The 12,825-nt window shown below is 43.7% G+C and overlaps 1 protein-coding gene across 2 annotated transcripts in view; it reads right to left on the bottom strand.

Annotated features, from left to right (window-relative positions):
* RPS6KB1 (ribosomal protein S6 kinase B1) overlaps positions 1-12,825 on the bottom strand; it is a 113,161-nt gene that overhangs the window by 39,502 nt on the left and 60,834 nt on the right. For both annotated transcript variants that reach the window (XM_069757195.1, XM_069757194.1), the window contains exon 9: positions 3,846-3,936. In XM_069757195.1, the coding sequence (XP_069613296.1) occupies positions 3,846-3,936 (91 nt within the window). The remainder of the gene's footprint in view (positions 1-3,845; positions 3,937-12,825) is intronic.

Raw genomic sequence — 12,825 nt, 5'->3', positions numbered from 1 at the left:
CCTCGCCAATGCTTCGATCATCATGCTCTCGTTTAGTAGTTGTTGGAAACTACGCTGCATTAGGCCTACAAATTGGGTATGGGGTGTAGAGAGATGGTGTGTTCCACTCCAAGGTGTTCCCCAGGTTTCCTCTCCATTGCTTCGATCTTCATGCTCTCGTTTAGTAGTTGTTGGAAACTACGCTGCATTAGGCCTACAAATTGGGTATGGGGTGTAGAGAGATGGTGTGTTACACTCCAAGGTGTTCCCCAGGTTTCCTCTCCATTGCTTCGATCTTCCGGCTCTCGTTTAGTAGTTGTTGGAAACTACGCTGCATTAGGCCTACAAATTGGGTATGGGGTGTAGAGAGATGGTGTGTTACACTCCAAGGTGTTCCCCAGGTTTCCTCTCCATTGCTTCGATCTTCCGGCTCTCGTTTAGTAGTTGTTGGAAACTACGCTGCATTGGGCCTACAAATTGGGTATGGGGTGTAGAGAGATGGTGTGTTCCACTCCAAGGTGTTCCCCAGGTTTCCTCGCCAATGCTTCGATCTTCATGCTCTCGTTTAGTAGTTGTTGGAAACTACGCTGCATTAGGCCTACAAATTGGGTATGGGGTGTAGAGAGATGGTGTGTTCCACTCCAAGGTGTTCTCCAGGTTGCCTTTCCTGAGCTTCGATCTTCCGGCTCTCGTTTAGTAGTTGTTGGAAACTACACTGCATTAGGCCTACAAATTGGGTATGGGGTGTAGAGAGATGGTGTGTTCCACTCCAAGGTGTTCTCCAGGTTGCCTTTCCTGAGCTTCGATCTTCCGGCTCTCGTTTAGTAGTTCTTGGAAACTACACTGCATTAGGCCTACAAATTGGGTATGGGGTGTAGAGAGATGGTGTGTTCCACTCCAAGGTGTTCTCCAGGTTGCCTTTCCTGAACTTCTATCTTCAGGCTCTCATTAAATTGTGGTTAAACGGAACAACTGCATTTGGCGTACTAGTTGGTTTGGGGCCTACTATCGGTGTCTGCCACTCCTTGCTGTTCTCCTGGTTTCCTGTCCTGAAATTCCGTTTTCAGGCGCTCGTTAATTAGTTGTTAATGTTAGACTGCATTTGGCCTACTAGTTGGGTTGGGGCCTACTATCGGTGTCTGCCACTCCTTGCTGTTCTCCTCCACTGAACAAAGCTGTGCCGCCTGTTTACTACGGTTGCCAATTTTGAACTGCATTTCGACTACTTACTGATTTGGGCCTACTCTCTGTGTCAGCCTCTCATTCCAGTTGTCCTCCACTGCAATGCCCCCTGGTTATTCCTGTGTTACCAATTTTGAACTGCATTTAGCCAACTTTATTCTTTGGGCCTATATCTGTGTTTCCTCCTCATCCTGCCCATTGCCCAGCCAGTGATAGATGAGTCTGCTGGTAAATTGACCCATAACGCAACATTCCCCGTGCACGCTACACAACAACATTGTGACCCTGCTGAAAGTCAGGTTGCTCTTCCCGCATACCATACCACCTTACACGGGGACAAAGAGGAAGGTGCAGATGAAAGTGCAGGTTCCTTCATCAGGTGGGGGGAGGAATACTAGTTGGCGACGTCACTGGCACAGGGCCTCTCATAGTACGCAAAAGTGTTGCTGCCGGTGGGAGGCGCCCCCGCCGTGCAAACACACCGCTGTACTTTGAGGGGCCCTGTGCCAGTGCCAATGCCAACGAGTGGGCCCCCCCTGCTTGCTCAGGTTCACAGCACTTGCAAAGTTGAAATACTTACCTCTCCCTGCTCCACTGCCGTGACGTGGTCCAGATTTCCTGGGCCCACTAATTACTTGCACCAGCCCTACCCACCACAACTTTAGCCAAATGACCCCCAATTTCAAATGCCTTCCAATTATTATAAGGTAAATTACGCTTGACAAGCTTCATTAAGAAGAATGGATGGTTTTGACATTAAAATGGGCACTCTAGGTGTTTTCCTGGCCCCCACTCACTGCCGACTATGCTGCCCCATTGACTTGCATTGGGTTTCGTGTTTCGGTCGATCCCGACTTTACGTCATAATCGGCCGATTTCACTCGACCCGACTTTTGAGATAGTCGGGTTTCGCGAAACCCGGCTCGACTCTAAAAAGGTCAAGGTCGCTCAACTCTAATTCTGAGTACTATAACTTTTTTTATTTTTTTCGCTGATGATGCTGTATGGCAGCTCGTTTTTTGCAGGACAAGATGACGTTTTCAGCGGTACCATGGTTATTTATATCTGTCTTTTTGATCACGTGTTATTCCACTCTGTTTGGCGGTATGATAATAAAGCGTTGTTTTTTTGCCTCTTTTTTTTTTTACCGCGTTCACTGAAGGAGTTATCTTGCGGGACATTTTTATAGGTGGGGTCGTTACGGACGTGGCGATACTAAATGTGTACTTTTATTGTTTTTTTTCTTATTTAGATAAAGAAATGTATTTATAGGAACAGTATTTTTTTTTTTGGGGGGGAGGGGGGGAATTTTTGGAGGAATTTTTTTTTACACTATAACATTGCCCCGGGAGGGGGGGGGGGGGGGCATCATGTTATAATGTAAGATCGCTGATCTGACACTTTGCTGTGCACTGTGTCATATCAGCGATCTGACATGCACAGCTCCAGGCTTCACAGTGCCTGCTCTATGCAGGCGCTGTGAAGCCACCTCCCTCCCTGCAGGACCCGGATGCCGCGGCCATTTTGGATCCGGGGCCTGCAGCGAGGAAGGAGGTAAGAGACCTTCGAGGGGGCTCAGGGAAGCCCGCAGGGAGCCCCCCCCCCCCCCTGCGCGATGCTTCCCTGTACCGCCGGCACACCGCGATCATGTTTGATCGCGGTGTGCCGGGGGTTAATGTGCCGGGAGCGGTCCGTGACCGCTCCTGGCACATAGTGCCGAATGTCAGGTGCAAAAGGCAGCTGACACCCGGCCGCGCTCCCCCGTGAGCGCGGCCGATCGCTATGACGTACTATCCCGTCGGTGGTCATACGGGCCCACCCCACCTCGATGAGATAGTACGTCTATTGTCAGAAAGGGGTTAAATTATATTATTTCAAGATCTATTAATTAAAATGTATTTTGTCCGTGGGACAACCACTTTAGGTTTGTTTCCATATGAAAATGTTCATAATTAGATTTGATAAGGAAAAATTTCCAATAGACTTTTTTTTAAATAAATATCAAGGATGGCCTGCAACTTTGTTCAAATTTTAATTATAGCTCTCTGTTTATTGGAGTTTGACATCCCTTTGCTATTTTTATTTTACGTTGAACATTTTTTTGAAATTGGCCCACAATTTTTAGATACTTTTAGTTCACAGATTGCTGAACCTCTAACCATCTTTGCTTCCGTGAGACTCTGCCTCTCTAGCATGATGTTTTTTATACCGTCATGTGACATATTAGACAAACCCTACAGCTGTTTTTTTCATTAGTACCAGCCGTTAAACCGGTCTCAAGTGATGTTTTTGAGATGCATTGCTGCAATCATTTTCTAAATGATAGAATTTTCTTAAATGAAATGGAAAAATATCTCACTTTCAATTTCTGATGTGTTTTAAAGGTCTTGCTGTGATTAAAATATTGCTATAAAGGATTTCTAAATCATTGCATTCATGTTTTCTTCACATTTTGCACAGCGTGCCAATTTTTTTGGAATTTGGGTTGTATATCTGCAGCCATTTCATGGCCACATCTATAGCATCATGCAAGAATTACATTCCGACATAGAAGTACATAGAAGTACATGCATATTGGTAGGTAATACTATCGGTAGGTAATACTATGCCACTCATTAGGACATGCCAGCAGACTAGTATAGATTGCAGATGTTTTTTTACGGCAAAAACATCTTCACACTTACAGCCCCAGTTAGCATGTCATACATCAAGGCTCCCAAACTCCACCAGTCCACTGCACGATTATGGCCACTTCTCATCAGAATCTCTGGAGCCCTGCAAAATAAGATTAAAAGTATTTATACACTTCATTAAAAAAAAACAAGAACAATAACATTAAAGCAATCTGTTATATCAGAACTAAAACCACACAGGTACCATGATAGCTGTTATCAGTAGCAACATGGGAATATTTGGAGACTTGCATGTTTGGTTAACCTATGAAAAAAAAACCTTATGATACTTCTTCCAGTCTTCAGTAAATGCTGGTATACCCAAGCTTCTCTACCTCCCTCTATCCTATTGCAGGGAAGTAATTTGATGCAAATTGAATGTTCCTTATGTTCTGGGGTCTCACTAGACCCCAGGTTATAACAAACCTAGAAATTATTAAAAATAAATAAAACAGGATTTTTGGTTGCTTACCGTAAAATCTGTTTCTCGGAGCCTTCATTGGGGGACACAGGAAACCATGGGTGTATGCTGCTGCCACTAGGAGGCTGACACTATGCAAATAAAGTTAGCTCCTCCTCTGCAGTGTACACCCCACCGACAGGAAGTAGGATATTCAGTTAGTGAGAAAGCAGTAGGAGAAGCAACGTGTAAAGAGAAAGGATAATATAATAATAATAATAAACTTTATTCATATAACGCCAACAGATTCCACAGCCCTCTACAGATTAACAGTTTCAAACACTCAAAGAGTGTTCAAAGAACTCAAACGTTAACAGTATAACACAATAAACAGAGCTGTTCAACTTGGGAGGGTGCTGTGTCCCCCAATGAAGGGTCCGAGAAACAGATTTTACGGTAAGCAACCAAAAATCCTGTTTTCTCTATCGCCTCATTGGGGGACACAGGAAACCATGGGACGTCCCAAAGCAGTCCCTGGGGCGGGAACAGCAGTCAACTCCAATCTGGGTCAGAGGAACTGACCACCGTCACCTGCAAGGTCTTCCTACCTAAGCCGGCATACGCCTAAGCTAGGCATGGAAGTTTCACGAACATGTGGAGGACCGATCATCGGACTGTAGAGGTGCAAGGCAGAGGCCCTATATGTGCACCGCCGGGAGGCGCCCACTGCCCGGGTAGAGTGCGTCTTAAACCTGGAAGGTGGAGCTCTGCTCTGACCCGGAAATCTAAACATTGCTGACCGGATTTTGCGAGCATACGCTGATTTGGAGGCCGGAGGGTCTCTCTACGCCGAGCCAGTATACTAAAAAGGGGGAGGGGCAGCCTTAGCTGGATAGATGCACCTCGCCCTGACCCGGTAGCGTGATGAGCGAACGCTACGAAGGATGAGTCCAAGCAGGACGAAAGGAAGGGAATCAAGAATGATGGACTGAGCTATGGAGAACCTCGGCAAGGTAAGGGCAGAGCACTAAACATGTGATTCACAGAATGTACAAAACTGCTGACGCAGACTCTGGAAGTGGTTGACAGCCTGCTGAAAATGGGTATTATTACCTACCGATAATTCGGTTTCCAGGAGTCCATCCTGACAGCACATTGGAGGACGTCCTCCTCCTCCTTGCAGGGACAGGAAACACAACACGAGAGGTTAAAAGGTCCCACTCCACCCCCTTTCCCTCAGTGTTTTGACAAGTACCACACCATGGATAGATATACTTTTGAAAACTTTATTTGACCAAACATATTACAGCATATGAACTGGCATGCATAGGGGGGGAAATAACGGTGCTGTCAGGATGGACTCCTGGAAACCGAATTATCGGTAGGTAATAATACCCATTTTCCAGGACGTCCCCCTGACAGCACATTGGAGAATACCAAAGAAAACTACGTTTAGGGTGGGACAACTGCTTGGAGAACTTTCCTCCCATAAGACGTCTGCTGAGCTGCTACTACGTCTAGCTTATAGTGCTTACAGAACGTGTTTACTCTGGCCCAAGTTGCTGCCTTGCAAATCTGATCTAGTGACGCTCCTGCTCGCTCAGCCCATGATGCTGAAACAGCCCTAGTAGAGTGAGCTTTAATCCCTGTTGGGCACGCTATCCATTCTGATGCGTAGGCTTTTGAAATTATAGTAGTAATCCATCTAGCTATAGACGCCTTGGAAGCTTTTTTACCTTTATTCTTACCTCCAAATAGGATAAAAAGATTAGAATCCTTCCTCCAGGAGCTAGTGGCCTCTAGATAGTTTAATACTGCCTGCCTAACATCCAGGGAGTGTAAAGCCTGTTCTTTTTCATTAGAAGGGTTCTCACAAAAGGAAGGTAAAATTATTTCCTGATCTCGATTTTTAGCTGAAGCTATTTTTGGAATAAAAGCTGGGTCTAATTTTAGGATTATATGATCCTCTCTGACTTGAAGATATGGATCCTTAATTGATAGAGCCTGAATCTCCCCTACGCGTTTAGCTGTTGTAATCGCTACTAGGAAGGCCGTCTTCCAGGTACGAACTGAAATAGGCATGTCCTCCTCTAGAGAATAGGGATCTTTACAAAGAGACCTAAGGACTAAATTTAAGTCCCATGTGGGAGCTAGCTGTCTCAAGGTAGGCCGTAATCTTTGGATAGCCCTCACAAATCTGATTATCCAGGGGTGGGAAGCTAATGGATAATCCAGAAAAGTACTAAGGGCCGAGATCTGGACTTTAATTGTAGCTGGCCTGAGCCCCAAGTCAAAGCCTGCCTGTAAGAATTTTAAGACTCTAGGAACATCTAAGACCCCCGGAATCACAGCTGACCCGCCACTTCCCATACAAAATTTTTTCCAGATTTTGAGGTAGATGGCAGAGGTGACAGGCTTCCTACTAGCCTGGATGGTTGTAATTACTTCATCTGAAAGACCTCTGGATTTCAAGATGTCCCTCTCAGGATCCATGCTGACAGATGCAGTCTCTCCGGGTTTTGGTGTAAAACAGGCCCTTGATGAATTATATCCTTCCATAACGGGAGTATGATAGGGTCTTCCGTTGCCATGGCCCCCAACAATGGGAACCAACTTCTCTTTGGCCAGAATGGTACAATCGTCAGCACTGTTGCCTGGTCTTCCTGAATCTTCCTGAGCACTACTGGAATTAGTGCTATTGGTGGAAATGTGTAAGACAGAGGTTCGCTCCATGCTTGACTTAAGGCGTCGACTGCTTCCGGCATGTCTAGAGGGTTGAGGGAATAAAATCTGGGAACCTTTGAATTTTTCCTTGTGGCGAATAAATCTATCCTGGGCGTTCCCCAACGGTGGCAAAGAATTTGGAACATTTCTTGACTTAGTTCCCATTCGGTTGGAGAAACTTTCTTTCTGCTTAGATAGTCGGCTAGTATGTTCTGTGACCCTTCTAGATGCACTGCTGTTATAGATAAGACAACGTCTTCTGCCCAGGCAAATATTCTCTGCGCTAGACCTTGAAGCGCTTTGTGTTTGGAACCTCCCTGATGCCTCAAAAAGGATACCGCTGTTACATTGTCGGATAGGATTTTTACATGTTTGTCCTTTAGGCGTGAACGGTTTCTTCTGAGAGCTTCCCAGACTGCGTATAATTCTCTGTAATTTGACGACATCTGACTGATCTCCTCGGGCCACTTGTCCTGAAAGAATTTTCCTTCCAGGTGCGCTCCCCATCCCCACTGACTTGCATCTGTGGTGATTATCACACAAGGGGTTGATATCCAAGGGATGCCCTTTTTTAGATTGTAGTCCTGGATCCACCATCGTAGTGATCTTCTTGTCTTCATTGATAGCTCTAGCCTCTTGTCTAATGTGGAACGACGTCGATCCCATACCATGAGTATCTGTTCTTGTAAAGGCCTTGAGTGAGCCTGAGCCCATCTGACACACGGAATTCATGCTGTCATCTTCCCCAAGATTTTCATAGCTGCTCTTATCGTCACTGGACTTCTTTGGAATTCTAAGATCATCTTTTTTAATGAGGTTCGTTTGTCCCTTGGTAAGAAGGACTGCCTGGTTGTAGAATCCAAGAGTACTCCTAGAAATATCGTCTGGGATTCTGGCTTTAAATGTGACTTTTTCCTGTTGACCACCCATCCTATTTCCTCTAATACTGCTATGACCCGATCTCTGTGTTGTAGCAGAATGGCCCTTGATCGTGCCACAACCAGAAAATCGTCCAAGTAAGGAATTATTGTTATTCCTTGGTTTCTTAAGAAAGCCACCACCTCTGCTACCAATTTGGTGAAAATTCTTGGGGCGGATGCTAGACCGAAAGGGAGGCATTGAAATTGGAAGTGGCAGGTCATGTCCGAAAGACTTACTGAGAATCTCAGAAGCTCCTGAGAAGAGAGATGTATCGGGACCTGATAATACGCACTCTTCAGATCGAGAGTGCACATTACCGAATCTTTGTTTATAAGATGAATGATGGACCTGATCGACTCCATTCTGAACCGTTTGTATTTGACGAAAACGTTTAGAGGTTTTAAATTTATTATTGTACGGGATTCCCCTGACGGTTTTGGAATAGAAAAAAGAGAGGAATAGTGACCTGCACCTATTTCTGGAGTAGGAACCCGAACTATAACCCCGGAGTCGAACAGTTTTTGTAGGTCTAGAAACATAGGGGAATCTTTGATTAACATTGTTGGTAAGATACACCTTTGAGGTACGCGGGATGTTAACTCTATTCTGTAACCCTCTGAGATTATCTTGAGGACATAATCGTTGTCTGAGATCTGACTCCATTGTTTGAGGAAGAAACTTAATCTCCCGCCTATCCCTATGGCGTCATTGTTTCCTTGGTCTATAGCCAGAACCGAACAAGGAATTCCTACCCCTTCTATTCTGAGTGATGTAGTATTTAAAGAGGCCGATAAGGGTGGGAATCTGGTCATTTGGCCTATTGACCAATATGAGAGGCAAGCTTATAAGCTATTGAATGCGCCCTTAGGTTATAGAAAATTGAACTTCAATCCTACCTCCAATTTTCAAACTGAGTTGGTTAGCATTTTAGATAAAGCATGGGATCTGGGCATTATTCCGAAAAAGATGGTAGATTCCATTCGTAACTTACATCCAAAACTACCTACGTTTTACTTGATCCCCAAATTGCACAAAAACTCCCTTGACCCACCCGGTAGACCAATCGTGGCTGGAAATGGGGGACTCAATGAAATGATTTGTGGTTTCATCGATTGGTATTTAAAACCTCTAGTATCAACATTGCCCTCTTTCATACAAGATACAACAGCTGCCTTACAGAGATTGGACAGCCTCTGTTTGGAAGACAATATGATCATGGTGACATCAGACGTTGAGGCACTATATACTTCGATTAAACATCAAGATGGCCTCTGTGCAGTGGCGTTTTATTTGAGATCTACCAACTTTATGCCCGAGTTGATTGAATTGATTTTGACCCTTTTGGAGTATGTCCTAACCCATAATATCTTCACGTTCAACAATCAGACATACCTCCAATTACAAGGCACAGCCATGGGGGCTGCTTGCGCCCCCTCTTATGCCAACCTATTTATGGGGGCGTGGGAGAGAAGCATTTTCCAAGACGGCACCATCCCTGAAATGGATAAAGTTCAGGGATGGATGCGTTATATCGATGATATATGGTTTGTGTGGGAAGGGACAATGGATGAATTACATCGCCTCATGAATAAACTCAATGATAACTCTTTAAATATCCACCTCACCTATAAATGTGGAAGGAAACTTGACTTTCTAGATTTAAAAATCGAAGTCCTGGATGATGGAACCATCACTACAGACCTATATAGGAAACCTACATCTACAAATTCCTTACTGCACTATTCCTCATCACACCCTGCATCTACGATTAGAGGAATACCAATCGGTCAATTTCTTCGGGCTCGAAGAATCTGTTCCCAGCAGGAAGCCTTTGAAGAGCAGGCGGTGGATTTAGCATGCAGATTCTCCAACAGAGGATATAGCAAAAAATCCATTAGACGTGGTTATAAGAGAGCCATTAATACACCTCGTGCCAAACTACTCCATCCTCCCATTAAGAAGTGCCATTCCAACATTGAAGAGCCAGTGAGATTTATTTCAAATTTCAATAATCAGTGGAATGAACTTAGAAAAATCCTAAACAAACACTGGAATATTTTGAAATCAGATCCCATCCTGCGAAAAGTGATTCCAACATCTCCACAGATGGTAGCCAAACGCAGCCAGAATATTAAGGATTTGCTAGTTCATAGCCATTACGACTCAAGTCGAAACATCAAAAAGAGGGCCCTACCTGATGGGTTTTTTCCGTGTGGCTTCTGCAAGGCTTGCCTTAATCTACGTAAAACTTTTTCGTTTTCTAACTGGAATGGATCTAAGAATTATGAGATTAGGAAGCACCTCACATGTGCGTCACGGGGTGTTATTTATTACGCCAAATGCCCTTGTGAGATGATTTATATCGGCCTTACCACTCGGGAACTAAAAATAAGGGTGAGGGAACATATAAGGGATATCGAAAAAGCAGCTACAATTGAAGATGTCTCCACGCTCAAAACTCTCCCCAGGCACTTCAAGGCCCATCATAAATGCAATCCACGTGGGCTAATAATTTGGGGGATTGATCAGGTTGAACTTGGCATTAGAGGAGGAGACTTAGGCCAAGTTTTGGCTCAATATGAGAGCAGATGGATATTTCGTCTTGGTACCCTAACACCACAAGGGCTTAACGAAAACTTGGGTCTTAATGCATTTCTGTAATGGCGGTGGGTCTCTTCCTATGGTTAATTTCCTGAATCTAGGTTAGGGGTTCCTTTTTAAGTTATTGTCGTCTGTGTTAATTTTATTGATTTTAACATGTCTTTTTATATTTTTTACAGAAGTATACGTTATGAGAGAGTATGAACGGAGTATAATATACCTTATTATGATAGATCTACTTCCGCCCCTTAACGGCAAGGATGGCCTCTATCAAGTCTATAACCAGCAATTTGAGGACCATATTGAAGAAATAATCGGGGACTAGTGGAGTTTTATTAATTATATATATCACATCTTTGGACTCCTTAATATTATATTTAAATTTATATGTTATATATACATGTATTTTTATATATATACATATTTTTATAATATTTGTTTGGTATTTGTGCTACTTTTGTTATTTTTATTTATATTTTGGTTTTTGTTATATAGCGGATTTGCACATCCTCAGATATAGTATTATATAGGGGGAATCAATAGAATGTACTGTTCGTTGAAATATTGACACTGATTTAACAATATTATTGTATCACATGTATTGTATATTTATATCTTCATACGCTGGGGTTGGGACTTATTTGTATTATACGTTCCCCAGTTCACTAGTTATAGTATTAAAATTATTTATTATAATAACAATTTTTCTTACATGTTTATACACATCACAATGCGTTGTTTTCGTCGGCTTTTATATAATTTTATAAATTGCTGCACTATAATTGCCCCGTTATGATTAATTCTTCGCGCCGCTATCTATTTGATCACTAGTAGCAGCGGACGGTATTCGTACTCTGGTTATCTCCATCCTTCTAATTGTCTCCCGGTGTGCGCATGCGCTGGGTTCAGTCTCCTATGATTTCCGGGATGTCTATTAGGTGACCGCTGTGCGTGTCACAGCGTTTCACCCGGGCATCTCCCGGAAGTCATCTTTCGACCAGGGGGAGTATCTGCCCTGACGCATGCGCCTACCAACTGGGAGGCACCTCTCATCACGCCCCCTCCTGACACTTAAATACAGCGTCGGCACCCCTCTCCGCACACGCCCCCGGAAGAAGCGAGCAGCGAAACGGCGCCCGTCGGGCAGGCGGGAAGGACACCGGACGCATCTTACTTTAGCGGTAAGCTCTCCTATACTTGTGACTACTTGCCGGCACTAGCGCTCGGACTTTGTCTGAAGCCGGATTTATTTGCCTATACTGATTTTTTGTCTAGGGATTAGGTTTATATATATATAGCCACTGGGTCATTTATTATTGTGACATTATTGCGGTGCTAACATTGTGGTATCTGTATTTCCCCTCTGTTTTGTATATTATACACTGCGTTTGTACTTGGTATATGACCGTTTGTTTGGCTTTGATTTATATCCCTGGTTTATTATATACCTATTACATTGTATATGTGTATACTATATCATAGTCTTGTATCGACAAGTGGATTGAGGAGATTGAGTATCCGCTTATGTTTTATACTTGTGGTTGGATCACTCGCAGTTATTTCAATATTTTAGCATCAGCATATTCCTATATATACTGCCAGCGATTCAACAGTGTATGTGCGTCCGTCACACTATTAGTCCTTCCCTATGGAGGTTTATTTTAGCCCTGTTATTGTTTTTGGTCTCGTATTTTAAACTTGTGTTTTTGTGTATAATAAAGATATAACTTTTTATATATCCATATCCTACGTTGCCTTATCACTTTTTGTCCATGGGCTATTATATTAGCATGGACGTTGTTGATTATACCCTTCTATTCTGAGCGTAGGAACTCCTAAAAGATCCTCTACCTGATCTCCATTGTTCTCTATACTCTGGAAATCTGCGGGGGGGAGGGGGAGGGGGGAGAGGCCTCCTCCGAAAAGGCTGAAACTTCTTGGGTTTATCCTCGGGAAACCCTCTTTTACTATCAGCTGCTGACTCTAGGATGTCATCTAAAGCCTGACCAAATATTCTGGAACCTGAAAATGGAATGGCGCATAATTTATTTTTGGATGCATTATCCCCCGACCAAGATCTAAGCCAAATAGCCCTTCGTGTTGCATTGGACAAGGAGCTATTTCTAGCCGCAAATCTCACAGATTCAGCTGATGTATCTGCCATAAAGGCCGTGGCTGACTTAATGATAGGCAGAGAAGCAATTATATCCGCCCGTGAAGTCTTATTACCGTAATTAAATGTTCTTCCAGCTGTTCCATCCACAGGAACATGGATCTCGCTACAGAAGTAGCTGCGATGTTGGTTTTTATTAAAGCTGCTGAAGTCTCCCAGGCTCGACGTAAAAG

Source organism: Ranitomeya imitator, chromosome 3 (assembly GCF_032444005.1).
Source record: "Ranitomeya imitator isolate aRanImi1 chromosome 3, aRanImi1.pri, whole genome shotgun sequence".
NCBI classification, from domain to species: Eukaryota; Metazoa; Chordata; class Amphibia; order Anura; family Dendrobatidae; genus Ranitomeya; species Ranitomeya imitator.
Note: the sequence above shows the minus strand (reverse complement) of the source record. Positions and strands in the feature narration are given on the sequence as shown.